The sequence below is a fragment of the Tubulanus polymorphus genome, chromosome 4 (genome assembly GCF_964204645.1).
Source record: "Tubulanus polymorphus chromosome 4, tnTubPoly1.2, whole genome shotgun sequence".
NCBI lineage: Eukaryota > Metazoa > Nemertea > Palaeonemertea > Tubulaniformes > Tubulanidae > Tubulanus > Tubulanus polymorphus.
In genome coordinates, this window is record NC_134028.1 from 13,926,764 (window position 1) to 13,941,421 (window position 14,658).

The following is a 14,658-nucleotide window of genomic DNA, read 5'->3' on the forward strand; positions in this document are numbered from 1 at the left end:
TATTTATCTGACTTGGTGAAACAAACATCCTTGACCATATAATAGTACCCCACCTCTCTATTAGCTATAGAAAAGCCTGAGTGCATTCTATTAAGTTTTTCCGACACGCCGTCAAGAACGGTAGACAACATTTTAGGGTTGACCAGGGCCCGTGGCAAATATCCCTCCAATAGTTTTTCAATCCCCTGTAGCCACTCGCCCGAAACTGTCGTCAACCTCTCCACTAAAATTATATTTCGTATCGTCATGTCGGCCGCCAATGCCAGCATGCTAGCATCAACGCTTCGACTCAATAGTGCTCCTCGAATGGACTTTAACTCTTTAGAATTAGCAACGTACGCCGAAGTCAGACTACTGATCCGAGTGTCCGTCGCATTGATAAACGAGGAAAGTGTCCCCTGTATATGGGTAATCTGATCTGAATTGAGCTTGACAATCTTCTCGACTTTCTCTACGTGTGACTCTACTTGTTGGACTTCGTCCTCGGTAGCTGTACCGAACAAGGAAGAAGAAATCGAACCTATCCAAGAAAGCGGTGCTCGTTTGACTCTTTGCACATTGGCGTGTCGTTTCTTTCGGGAACTGGCGTTTGCCGCATCCGGGATCATTCGCCTCACATCAGCTAATTGTCCCCTGATGTGAACTAACGTGTCCAACTGAAGACGATGTGCCTCTCGATACATCGCCGCATAACCGGTGCAATGAGCGCGAATGTTAGGTTGTACAAGCGAACAGCGTAGTCGCAGACCTTTACTTGGCGGGTCGTCGACTACCAGCCACGGTATTGCAAACGTGTGGAACCACGCACTATCCCCGTTATGCACTCCACCTATTCTGTGAAAAGCCGCACCGTAGTTCGGCCTCAAAACTGTAGCTGGCGTTGACCCATAAGCTTGGGCGAACCAAAGAACCAGTAGTACGAGCGCAACCTGCATTCTGAAAAGATAACAATGAGCCACGTCAATATGGCAAACTTTGGAACAGTCGTCGTCCTTCTATCGGCGCCTATTTTTAGTTTTCCGGCCCCTGGACTTGGACCTAGCCGCTAAGTCATCCCAATAGGCTCTAATAACTTCTGGGTTCAAGTTTTCAGCTGGCTCAAACGTATTGTCCTTGTTGTCATAACCAACCCATTTGATGAGATATTTCAAAATTCCCTTTTCTTTCTTGTGACGAATAATCTTTTCTACGTAGTAGACAGGCTCCACGTCACTCGTAGTTGGTTTGTCTGGCAGAGCCTGTCCGGGATATTCATTTGATCCCCCATGGTCGTCTGTCAAATTATTTGGCCGGTCGTCTTGGTGATCCTCGTCCTGGTCACCATCGTTTCCATTATCGATATCGTCGTCGATCCTGTCCAACGGTCGAATGTCAGTAGAGAAGAAGTATTTCATCCGATTACAATGAATCGGCACTGCTAATTCCTTATTGTTTTCGTCCTCTAAGATGAAAGAAACAGGAGAAAGCTTTCGAACAACCCGATATGGACCAGTCCATTGATGTAAGAGTTTCTTACTCAGCCCTTTTACTTTCTTTGGTGTGAAAACTAAGACTTGGTCACCTACGTCAAAAGTTGGCGGGACTGCCGTTCTATCAAAACGTTCCTTCATCCTTTCTTGAGCCCTTTTGATGTTATCTCTGGCTAATTCCCTGGCTTCTTTCAATTTCGGTAACATGGCCTGAACAAAACCTCCTGCGTCAAAGTAGACATCTTTCGGGTTGAGAAGAGCAACATCCATTGGAAGCTTTGGCTCTCGACCGTACATTAAAAAGAACGGAGAATATTGTGATGTGTCTGACGCTGGACTAACCCTGTACGCAAAAAGAATTGGATCTAAGTACGTATCCCAATCTGTCTGACGGTCGTTACAATACATGCTTAGGGCCTTGACTATAACCAAATTCATGTGCTCAACTTGACCTTGAGTCTGTGGTCTATAAGCACTAGAGCGAGCCCGAGGCGTATTACAGAGTCGCGACACCTCATTCATCAACTTACTCAAGAAATTGGTTCCGCGATCGCTCTGTAACACAGATGGGGCCCCGTGTCGGCAAATGATTTGCTCATAAAATATTCTAGCAACTGTGGCTGCCTCTTGGTCTTTCATAGCAAATGCTTCGACCCATTTTGTAAGATAATCAACGAAAACTAGAATATACTTATTCCCTGAAATAGTTGTTGGAAATGGACCACATACATCCATTGAGACCCTGTCCCATGGTCCAGTGACAGCGATCGGATTAACTGGGGCTCGTATGGGCTTTCCCGGCTTATTTTTGGTTGCACAGTCTCTACAAGATTTGATCCACTTTTCTACGTCTTTGTACATACCCGACCAATAATACCTAGCCCTTAATGTCTCATAGGTCCTCTTATGTCCCAAGTGACCACCGGTCATTGAATCATGACCTGCTTCTAGAATTTCGGTGCGCATATTTTTGGGGATCACTAGTTGTCGCGGACCATCTGCCTCTATCTTTTTCTTTGTGTCTACATGATAGAGTAGCCCTTCGTCATCCAAGAAGTAGTAGTCTGACGACAACAGGATTTCTCTGGCCTCCTTGTCCTCTTCCGGTAAGGAGCCGTCGGCTAGATAATTAATGATATTCAGCAGATTCGGATCAGACCGTTGATTTACAGACATGTCGTTTGGAATCGGATCTCGATTTTCGGCTTGTACCGCGCATGCCTCAATCGTGTCCTCTTCGATCTGGGGCTCAGGATACGGTCTCCGCGATAGACCGTCAGCATTGCCGTGCGATTTCCCCGGACGATGAGAGATAGAATAATCAAACTGTTCAAGATAAAGCGCTATGCGACCCAAACGACCCGACAAATTCTTCATTGATTTTAGATATTGGAGACAGCTATGGTCAGTTATTATTTCAAAGTGATATCCCCTCAGATAGGGTTCGAATTTCCGAACTCCTGCCGCTACTGCGAGAAGTTCACGGTCCGTGGTGGAGTAATTCTTTTCGGCTTTTGTTAACCCACGCCCTGCATATGCGATTGCTCTCTCAGTGCCCTCCTGAACCTGTGCTAATACCATGCCAATGCCATCGTCAGAGGCATCCGTATATAGTAAAAATGGAGCTCCCCCATATATGGGATAGGCCAGAATAGGAACTTCGAGCATTGCGTGTTTCAAGGTGTCAAACGCTCGTTGACATGCAGCATCCCATTTATATGGAACACTTTTCTTGGTTAGATTATGGAGCGGCGCGGCTATAGTACTATACCCCTTACAGAATCGCCTATAGTAATTGGTAAACCCAAGAAAGCTGCGCAGTTGTTTTAGGGTGGTTGGAATGGGCCAGTTCTGGACCGCTGCTACTTTTTCGGGGTCGGTAGCAATGCCGTCTTATGATAAACGGTGACCTAAGAAGTTGATTTCCTTGAGTGCGAAGTAGCACTTCTTAGGGTTCAGACGAAGCCCTGACGCTCGGAAACGATCAAAAATTCGCGCCAAATGTTCTAAGTGGGAGTCGAACGAGTCTGAATAGCAGATAATATCATCTAGGTATACAAGGCAAAACTTCCCGATCAAATTCCTAAGAAGACCACCCGTAAGTCTTTGAAAAGTCGATGGAGCTGATTTCAAACCGAAAGGCAATACCTTGAATTCTAGCAGACCAGTTATAAATGCAGTCTTTTCTCTGCTAGCTTCATCTACACCAACCTGCCAATAACCGCTCAAGAGGTCAAGTGAGCTAAAATATCTCGGTGATGCCTGTCCAACTTGAGCTAATAAATCGTCAATCCTCGGCAAGGGAAAAGAATCAGTCCGAGTGACAGCATTGAGTGCTCTATAATCTACACAAAATCGCCACTTGACCTCACCGTCTGGGCTCTTTTTCTGTACTAACACCACTGGGGCAGCCCAAGGGCTCGTACTATATTGAACAATTCCATTGTCCAACATTTGTTTTACATGAGTGTCGATGACTTCCTGCATACGAGGGGTTGCCCTATATGGCCTCTTCCGAATAGGGGGTGCATCTCCAGTGTCTATAACGTGTTTGACAAAGTCCGTCTTACCCAATTCCTCTGGGGACCTAGCAAAAACATCTTTGTACGAGTGCAGTAACTTAAGAAGTTTTGTTCGTTGTGACGGCATCAGGTCAGACTTGACTAGATCGATCTCAGGTAGTCCTATGTCAGCTGATGTCTGCGGCTCGTTAACCTGAGTAAAATTGACCTCTGGTGGCCTTGGAAGCTGGCCAAAATCCCCCTTAGTTGACAGCGTCCATCCCTCTGTCCATAAATGACCCAAGCACGTACCCTCATACAAGGTCACATGTCGGGATGTAGGGTTCATGACCCTAATGGGAATCCCTGTTGAAGTGACATCAACTACTGACCTAGCGCCTAACAAATCCTGAGTGCGAAGATGGTTAGATGGCTCAAATACAGCAAACGGCGCTGGAGGTTTGTCCGACAAACAGTTCCCGTTCACAATTACTTCACACGAAGGTGGGACAATTGTCATTTCGGTCACTTTAACTGTCGAGGGTTTTCCTAGATTGACTGTATTGCTACTAAAATGGATTGTGTCGGCACCTGGCAGCAGGAGAGCTTTCTTGCCGTAATCAATAACAGCATGTTGCTGTTCTAGGAAGTCTGCTCCGAGAATAACATCGGAGCTCACGTCATCGACAACATACATAGAATGGGTGAGATCTAGATTACCCAGCTGAAAGTTTATGTCTACTAATCCTCTCAAGTTAAACTTACTTCCATCTACCCCACGAGCGGAATGGAATAGTCCTTCTCGCGTTTCACCTGACTGAATCTGCGGATTTCTATGTAAACAACCACTATTTAAAACGGATATTTCCGCGCCGGTGTCAATAAGAATATTAAGTGGTATACCAGAATGATGACCAACTACCCGATTAGCAACAGTAGCCATTATTGACGGAAAATAGTTCTGGGTAACCCCGTCCTGTTCGTCGATTGTGGAGGCAGAAACTCCACTAAAAACCTCTGTATTACGTGTCGACTCGTCCTTTTCGGCCTCTGAGTCTACGACAACCTCGTCTTGAACCAAGTCACTTCCCTCGTTACACCCATACAACCCATTATCCGAACTCTCATTCGGTCGAGAAAAATTAAAAGATTCTTCCTGCGAAAATGTGTTAGCTAATTCAGCCTCTTTTTGGCAGAAGGCAGCTTCCGCTGACCTTGGTGACTTCAATTCGGACTGATTTGTATCTTCGACCACACCCTGATTTAGTATTTTACTCTCTGAGTATTTTACCTTGTGATTAATTTTATTTGATGGCATAATTTCGCATTGTACCGCTGATTCAACTGTCGCAGGGCAACTCTGTTGCGCGACTTCATGCCCCTTAATTATCGGAGAACCCTGTTCCCGCATACCGTCGCCAGTCGTCGAATTCCCCGGATCGACATTCAGACTGCAGCGCGGCCTACTATCATAACACACATTAAGGCATGATTTATTCGTTTGAATCTCATCTATAACCACCGGATCACAAAATGTGACTTTTTTATGCCCTTCTCCATAGAATTTATCCCCAAATCGAACTTCATCTTCTTTTAAGTCATTTTCAAATTCAGATTCTTTGTCTTGACCGTTATAAAAATGATCTGCCCCCCACGAGGGTGTACGACACTCAGAGAACGTTCCAGAATAATCTTTAAGTTCAGTTTCATCAAAATAATAAGAATCAGTCCAATCAGTTTTCAAGTCTTGATCATATTCTGATGGATCAAATAATTCGCAATCATCTAGACACGATTGCGACGACAAATACATGTCCTCATTATAAAAATCACCATTTCTACAGGAAGAATCATCGTAATACCAGTGTTGATAGTAGTGACTATCATCCCACCAGAAATCAGATTCCCCTAGCGACGCATTTGTTGCGGGCCGTATTGTCGATTCGTCACTGGGCGGCCATTCCTCATAGGATGTTCGTTGGCTACACTGGGGCGACCATTTGTGGTGGTTCGACCCCACCCTTGCTGGTCTCCTACAGGATGAGGTCCCATGGCGTTTCCCTGATTTGGCCAATTCAACCCTGGGCGTTGATTGCTAAATCTTCTATTGTTGTAATAACGTCTAGAGTTTGCCGGGCTAGAATTATTAAGATTTCTGTCGTCTGGGCGCCTCTGATATCCCTGATCCACTTGCCAGGTAGGGCAGTTACGGGCGTAATGTCCCGGGGCGTGGCAGCGGTAACAAATCACGCTCCCTCCGCTTGATCTCTGTAGAGATCGCCTTTCATCTGGAGATACTCCCCTCTCATGCTGGTCATGGCGTCTAGGGTTCGAATCCCTATTTTGAGTTGACATGAGTTGTTTAAACATGTCACGCAATTCAGCCATGACTTCTCGTACCTCCTGATTCGGGCTTGCCTCAAGCTGATTAACCGAGGGGGCAGTTTTCTTCTTTTTTTCTATGTGTTCTGCCATCCTACCGGCCTCCCAGGCATCTCTAAAAGTAGCGGGCCGCTGGGACAGCAGATAAAAGGAAATTTCCGGTTTCGAGTTGTTAATTAACAACATTTTCTTCTGGTGATCAGAGAACTTTAAGCTAGAAGCCAACCGATCGATGTCCTCAGCAAATTGGTCAATCGGTTGCCCCTCCCCCTGTTTCATGGTTGTCAGGGCAGATTCCCTGACTATGGCCCAAGTTGTCGGGCTAAACTGTTTTATGAAAGCAGCAACGATATCATCCCAAGGGGTAATTTTTAAGTTGCCAGCCGCATCGGTCTCTTGATCGATGTGCAGATCGTTGAAAAGGACCAAAGCAGGTCCGGACAGAAACCAGAAAATCTGTTTCTTTTTGTCCTCAGTGGTCCAGCCTCTGAGGTCAGCGAGCCTATCATATCCCCTAAACCATTCATCCACATCTTGATTGTCCCGGCCTGTGAATTTCGGAAGGAGGCTGTAATTTACAAACGCTGCTGCTGAGCCCATCTGCTCCTGAAGCCCGGTCAGCGCCCGCATGACTGTGTCATTGCTGACCGAACTATCAGCAGCCGTACCCGGATCCCCTTGGGCCCGACTTCGAGTCGTCATTGTAAAAAAAATTCATTCAAAATTTCTATTGTTAAAATCATTATTACTATTACCGATATTCTAACTGATATTACTATTATTATTATTCTTATTATTATCTTATTATTATTATTATCCCTAAAATTCGTAGGAATAATGCCAATGTATGGAATTTATTGAAAGATCATGGCATAAAACCTAGAGCTTTCCGCCCATGAGGGGTCTTTGTGCTCTTTTCCCAGCACTTCCGCGGTTTCTACGAGGCAATTTCGAAGGTGCCTTAACTTTGGCCCATTAGCATTTACAATAAGCTCAAATGTTTCCTCGTCACCGGATGCGTTCGCATCCTGCTCCGCCCAATAGAGACCGTATAGGCCATCCGTGAATACTTCTAACAGAAAATCATAGGTTTCTTGGGCCTCTATGATCTCTTCATCCATAATTCAGAAATTATATATAATACTATCGTATTAGAAATTCAGAAATTTTTTTGTGTTATTTAAATTGGAATTTAAAGTAGCTAATTTATTATATATTATTCCGGAGTTCCCGGGTTTCGGCACCAATATGTTCCGCGGTCCCTTTCTCTATTGTCTTTTTCCTCTATTACAAACTCCGGTCCCTGGCGAGAAAGTCGACCACGAACACAGAAACCCGAAAACCAAGGAATAAAAGGAACTCCGGATTTAAATATGATAATACTCAACTTTAATTCTACAATTTTAACTGAACTATAGTCTCAACAATTTATAAAATTCCCTACCTTTTAATTTAGAATTTTGTTACAAATCCCGCACACAAGAAGATGCAATTCAACCGGATAGCCGAAAGTTATCTGTTCTATAGTCTTCTAATGCTTCCCCTGAAAATGCTTTCCAAAAGAGTCCGCTCTCTCTCGAGGTGCGGCCCCTTTTATACGGCTGCGTCCACACCCAAGAAAAATCCAGAACCCTGCTTGCGGCCAGCCGTAAAAGGGAACGAGCAACCAACGCAGCACCACGACGCAGAGCTGGGGTCCTGATTCCTAGACCTTTCATTCGCTGCTAACTTTAACCCGACCCTCGACGTCATGATACCTGCCGGTCTGCTCTCCTTCTCAACCGCACCGAAGAGATTACATATATACTATTTTTCCAACCCTCGAACTCATTTATTTTAACTTATCCAATGATTACAATTCCCACAATGAATGGTATTTAATTTTGTCTAAATAGTAATATACAATGTAAGCCGAAATATCATCTTTCTTATTTATATTCTTTATCATTATTAGTACATTCAAATTTAAACACACAAACTCTTATTAATTAAAATAATAAAACTCTTTAATATTACTTTTTAATATTACTCTTTAATATTACTCCTTATTATCGAATTATCAGACTAAGGGTCAGCGAGTGTTTCATAAGTTGATTTCATAATTGCTCATTTCCACGAATTCTTCTCATGACTACAGCGCCGTGATTACCTTCAAAGTGATTTAGAATGCTCGTCTGATACAAGTATAAATGTTTCAGACAAACAACCATTAAGGCGGATAATGTATTATCGTACACAAGGAACAATGCGTGTGTTCTCCCAGGACCATGCCAAGAAACCTACGTATATTAATCGTTTGATCTTTTTGAAAGTACAATTCAGCTGCGGATCACTATACTGTCATCTCCTATTCTAATACTTGATAGCTTGTCTCCCTTACGAAATTTTGACGTAAAATGTATAACCTCTGTCTTACTATCATTAAAAACAAGTCTATTGCACTTCAACCATTCCTTTATTTCGTCAACACACTTCTCAACTCTTGATTTAGAAGCTGCACAACTCTTGCAGACGAAATAAATCTGGGTATCATCGGCATATAACATTTAGTCGAGTTTATGTTTAATAATAATTTCTTCGATTGGTGCAAGATATAAACTGAAAAGTGTAGGGCCTAGTACACTCCCCTGAGGTACACCACACATGAGTTTAACATTTTGAGATGACGATCTGTCAATCACGACACGCTGATACCTATTTTCTAAATATGACCTAAACCATTCTAAAGGAACATCTTTCACTCCATACCGATTCTGTAATCTATTCAATAGAATACCGTGATCTATGGTGTCAAAAGCCGCAGTTAGATCTAATAAGACGAGCACTACTTCATCGTGATTATCAAGAGCTAACAAAATATCATTGTGTACTTTTAAAACTGCCGTTTCGGTGCTATTGAACTTCCTATAGGCAGACTGAAATGTTGAGAAGAGGTTATTATCGGATAAATACTGACTCAAATCATTCAATACATGCCGCTCTATAGCTTTACTGATAAAAGGTAGATTAGAGACAGGTCGATAGTTACATAAAACATTTGAATTAAGACCTGGCTTTTTCAACATTGGCCTGACTGTTGCTATTTTGAAAGAGTCAGGAACTGTGCCCTCAGTGAGGGACAAGTTAAAAATATCGACTAACTTTGGTAAAACTTCAGGTAAACATTGTTTTAGAAAAGTAGTGGGAATCGGATCAATTGAACATGACTTATTGGTCATTGAAGTGATAATGTCGTTGAGAGACTTTTCAGTAACCGTACTAAAACTATTGAAGGAATGACCAAGATCTATAAAAGGAAAACGAGGGAGTGGTACATCAATAAAAGAATTACATAGTTTGGCAATTTTCACAACAAAAAAAATCGATTAGCCAGTTCTTTGGGATTGCTGTGCTCTGGCAGCGCGGAAATTACAGACTTCTTATCACTTGTCCATTCATCGACAAGGGTGAATAACTTTCTCTGATCGGTACAGTCTGCTATCCAACCGCGATGATAGGATCTTGAGGCTTCTTGCAACAAACTATGGTACTCAATCCGATTGGCATGATAAATCTGTTTATCGACCTCTAATTTGGATGAGATCCACTTCCGTTCGTGGCTACGTAAAACACGCCTAGCAGCCTGGAGATTGGGTCCATACCATGGAGCGCGAGGCTTATCGGTGAAAGTTTTAGTCTTTTCTGGCGCTAGATAGTCCAAAACTGACTTCATCTTAGCATCATAGTCATTCGCCAAAGAATTAACAGTCCCGGTCTCGGTATTCTCAAAAGATATGTTGCGAACTGTTTCCAGTAACACGTTCTTATCCACCGCTCGGAGGTTCCTGGACACACGTTCGACCGTCAACGGAAACGGTTTAGATAAAAACGAATTAAATACAATAAGACTATGATCTGACGGCAATGACGTATCAACGATAAAATTTGATACACATTTATCGGTTTCACGAGTGATCACTAAGTCTAGGGTGTGGCCCTTCTGATGGGTCGGTCCTTGTAAATGTTGTAAGAACCCAAAACTGCGTAATAGATCAAGAAACTGTTGGGCATCGCGTCGCACGGTATCGTCAACGTGAAAATTGAAATCACCAACTATTATCAAACAACCTGGCGATATCAAAAAAGTCTCAAGGAACGTTGAAAATTCAACAAGAAATGTCTTTGTGGTCTGAGCAGGTGGACGATAAACAACTACTAAATTAATGAGCTGGCTGAACCTGCATGTCCTGAACCTGCATGTCGATACTCACATCATATTCTGTTACATGGAGCAAACTTCGAGAAGACTTCGGGAACCGAAAACGACCCTGGTCAGACAGTAAGCGGAACGGTCGGAAATTGTCGAAATCAAAAAGGAGAATGTCTACTACCGATTTTGCCGGTAGTGGTAGCAAATGAACGCGTGCGCTGCCTCCTAGATAGTGGATCACAGTTAACACTAATTCGTCAAGATTTGGCTGAAGAGTTGGATTTAGAAGGCGACGAAATCGAAGTGGAGATTGTCACGGTTGGAGATTCAGTGCAAAAATTAAAAACGAAACTATACGAAATTGAAATTTCAGCAATCTCCGGAGATAAAGTCGTAAAATTGAAGCGATTGGCTTTCCGAAAATCTGTGAAAATTTGTATCGTGTTGACAAAGCGGAAATATGCGATTTGTTTATGATTCAGTCGGAAGATATTGATACTGAACCTGGTTCGGTTGACATTTTAATCGGCGTCGACAATATCGAATTTCATACTGGTTTTATAATTCACAAGGGTGATTATGGTTTGCGTGAAACAATATTCGGTCCTGTAGTGTTTGGTCGTTCTGATAAAGAAGATAAACGTTGTAGTCCGGGAAAAGTAATTTTGACTAAATAACACGACCCTACAGACATGTCGAGATTCTGGGAAACCGAAGAAATGGGTGTTTGTTTGAACTGGTGCTGTCAAGAAAGACAACTGGGCGAAAAAATCAAAACTGCGATCGAAGGGAAAGAAGAATTAGAGATTCGTTCGTCCGCCATTCGAATCGGAAATCGGTGGCAAATTCCGTTACCGTGGAAAAAGGATCCAAATCAGCTACTAGATAATTATTATCAAGCATTTGCGAAATTGCGCGGTTTGGAACAACGATTGCAGAAATCCCCGAAATTAGCTGAGATTTATAATGAGCAAGTTGAGCAACTAGTGAAGTCCGGTTCGGCAAAGAAAATGACGGCTGAAGAAATCGAAAATTATCGTGGGCCTGTTCATTATATGAGTCACCATGCTGTAGTTCGACCAGATAAACCAACTCATCCGTGCCGTATGGTCTTCAATCAAGCTGAGAACTATAGAGGTCATGTGATAAATGATTATTTGAGTAAATGCGGTGATCATCTCAACAATTTACTCGGAGTGTTGATTCGCTGGCGTGAAAGAGAGTATGTATTGGTCGGAGATGTCAAAAAGATGTACCATCAAGTTCTCGTTAGCCCAGGTTTCGATACTCAAACGCATCGATTCTTATGGCGAAATTATGAGTCGAATCGAGATCCAGATATTTACGTCAAGATGGTCTTAACATTTGGAGATGTATCGTCACCAGCTCTCGCAAATATTGCAATGGATATGACTGCGGATCAATATAAAACACAGTATCCAGATGCCGTCGCAACGATTAAGCAATGTCGATATATGGATGACATCGCAGATAGTGTGAATACCGTTTTCGATTTAGAAAAGCGAAGATGTGAGATCGATAAAATTTTGGAATCGGGACATTTCCAGATCAAGCATTGGTACTCGAATGCATAATTATCGGGCCGGGAGGATGAAGACAACAATGAAGACAACGTTGAGAAAGTGCTCGGAGTCATTTGGTATCGAGACGAGGATAAGATCTCAATTCATATGTCCATTTTACATCAGATTTGGTGCGCCTGTCATTGTTAAAGGGAAAATCGGACTGCAGGAATTATGGCGAGAAAATCTTGATTGGGATCAACCGATACCAGAGAAGGTGCAAGACAAATGGTTAAGATGGATTGAGGAAATTCGTAAGCTGGAAACACGGAAGTTTGATCGATGTCTAACTCCGGCAAATGCGGCGTCAGATCCAGACCTTGTCATTTTATGTGATGCATCAAATGTCGCTTTCGGGAGTGTTGCATATTTACGTTGGATATGTGGAGATGGAAAGGTGGAGATAAAGTTTGCGTTGGCGAAGTCGAGGATTGCACCTATTCGTACGATAAGTCTTCCACGAAAAGAACTACAATCATTGGTATTGGGCTGTAGAATTTATGAGACTATCAAGGTTGAATCGAGACTTGAGATCAAGAACGTTCACATTTTCACTGATTCGATGATTGCTTACTCGTGGATTCAGAATGACTCGCGGGTATATAAAACATTTGTTGCGAATAGGATCGGCGAAATTCTGTCTAAAACTGAGCGTAGTTATTACGGCCATTGTCCGTCGACTGAGAATGTGGCCGATGATATTAGCCGTGGAATCAATGAATCCGATTTAGATGTTCGCTTGGTTGGTGGGCCAGAATTTCTGCGTCAACCGAAAGATGAATGGCCAGTGTCGTATCCTACCGAAACAACCGAGATAAATGATTCCGAACAAAAACTAGGGTGCGTTATGGTCACAAAACCAAGATTCGAGATAAGTGCGTTGCAGAAATTTAGCACGTTGAATCGTCTGATACGCCTCGTTGCAATGGTTCTTCGATTTGTGAAAAATTTGCAGGCGAGAGTTCGGAATAAGAAAGAACAACTTCAAACGGGAGAAGTTACTGCAGCCGAATTAAAGTGCGCGAAAAGCACAATCGTGAAGTTAGAAATCGGAAATATGAAGTGGAATTTCGGAAATTATCGCCGTTTGTAGATGCTGCAGGGATTATCCGAGTGGGAGGTCGACTTGGAAACGCTGATGTAGCTTATGATCAGAATCATCCCGTTCTATTACCAAAGGATCATTTCATATCGAAACTTATCGCGGAACATCAGCATCGATATGGTCATCCTGGAGTTGCAGCGACAACCGCGAAGGTCCGACGAGGATTCTGGATAATCGGGTTGAATCGGTTAGCTAAATCGGTAGTGCGCAGTTGTTTATTTTGTCGTGAAATGTGTGCAAAAGTGGAGGATCAGTACATGGCTGACCTTCCGAGTATTCGATTGAATCCGAGCCCTCCGTTTCAACACACCGCGTGCGATCTTTTTGGACCGTTTAACGTCCGAATCAAGCGAATGACAACAATGAAAGTTTGGGGGGTTATTTTCACCTGTCTCGCGACTCGTGCAGTGTATTGCGATATCGCGCTTGATTACTCGGCACAGGAATTTATTCAAACCTTTCGACGTTTTCTATCTGTAAGAGGAAAACCGGAATCGATGTTGAGTGATAATGGGTCTCAACTAGTAGCTGCACAAAAGGAAATTCGGTTCTGGTGCGCAAATCGCGAAATTTCGTGGCAGTTCATTACACCGTTAGCGCCGCATCAGAACGGTTGCGCTGAAGCATTGGTGAAATCCGTTAAAATGAATTTGAAAATTGTGATTGGAGAAAAAGTACCTGCGCCGTTTTAACTTCAAACTATTAAATTTGAAGTAGCAAATCTCGTTAACGAACGGCCAATTGGAGTGAACTCCAGTGATCCAAATGATGGCAGTTACATTTGTCCGAACGGAATTTTGTTGGGCAGAGCATCCGATGACGTACCGCATGGTCCATTTGCCGAGACGCGAAATCCGTAGAATATTGCGTAGGATATTGTCAAAAAATCCTTGATGCGTGGTGGAAAAAATGGTATCGAGATGTGTTTCCTCATCTTGCTCCACGGAGGAAATGGAATACTGCGAAACGTGATGTGAAAGTGGGGGATATCGTGTTACTCCACGAACCGAATCCGATCCGTAGTAAATGGTGTAAGGGCCGAATATCACATGTATTTCCGAGCGATGATGGACTTATTCGAAATGTAGAAGTGAAAACCGTGACCGGATCGTATCAGCGTGCAATCACTAGAATAGCTGTATTACTTCCCGTGGAGGAACAATAATTAGTAGTGAAATGTCGTATCATGAGGTGTATACATGGGATTTAAATTCAGTGAGTATTTTATACTATTTGCAGTGTTAATTTAGTAGATTATGGTGTAATAACATAAGAGAATATTCCGTAGTATAAGAGTATAACATAAATCAGTGAAATAGAGAAGTAATTCCATTAAATTAAGGCGAAATATTATGATGCAAGATAAAGGTTTATTTTGTATTGCGCAATCTAGAAATAGCTCAGATATTATAAGTTTGTATTATCTGTT

The 14,658-nt window shown here is 42.8% G+C and overlaps 2 protein-coding genes across 2 annotated transcripts; both read left to right on the forward strand.

Moving 5' to 3' along the window:
* The first annotated feature begins 11,233 nt into the window (after positions 1–11,233).
* LOC141904310 (uncharacterized) lies at positions 11,234–12,136 on the forward strand. Its single transcript, XM_074792889.1, has one exon. The coding sequence runs from the start codon at positions 11,234–11,236 to the stop codon at positions 12,134–12,136; it is 903 nt and encodes a 300-aa protein (XP_074648990.1).
* Positions 12,137–13,459: 1,323 nt separating this feature from the next.
* Positions 13,460–13,921, forward strand: LOC141904311 (uncharacterized). The gene has a single exon (XM_074792890.1). It carries the CDS (start codon positions 13,460–13,462, stop codon positions 13,919–13,921), a length of 462 nt encoding a protein of 153 aa, XP_074648991.1.
* Positions 13,922–14,658: the final 737 nt, after the last annotated feature.

Coding starts and splice junctions, on each gene's coding strand:
- LOC141904311 (XM_074792890.1), top strand. CDS start 13,460: ATGTGTGCAAAAGTGGAGGATCAGTACATGGCTGACCTTCCGAGTATT.
- LOC141904310 (XM_074792889.1), top strand. CDS start 11,234: ATGTCGAGATTCTGGGAAACCGAAGAAATGGGTGTTTGTTTGAACTGG.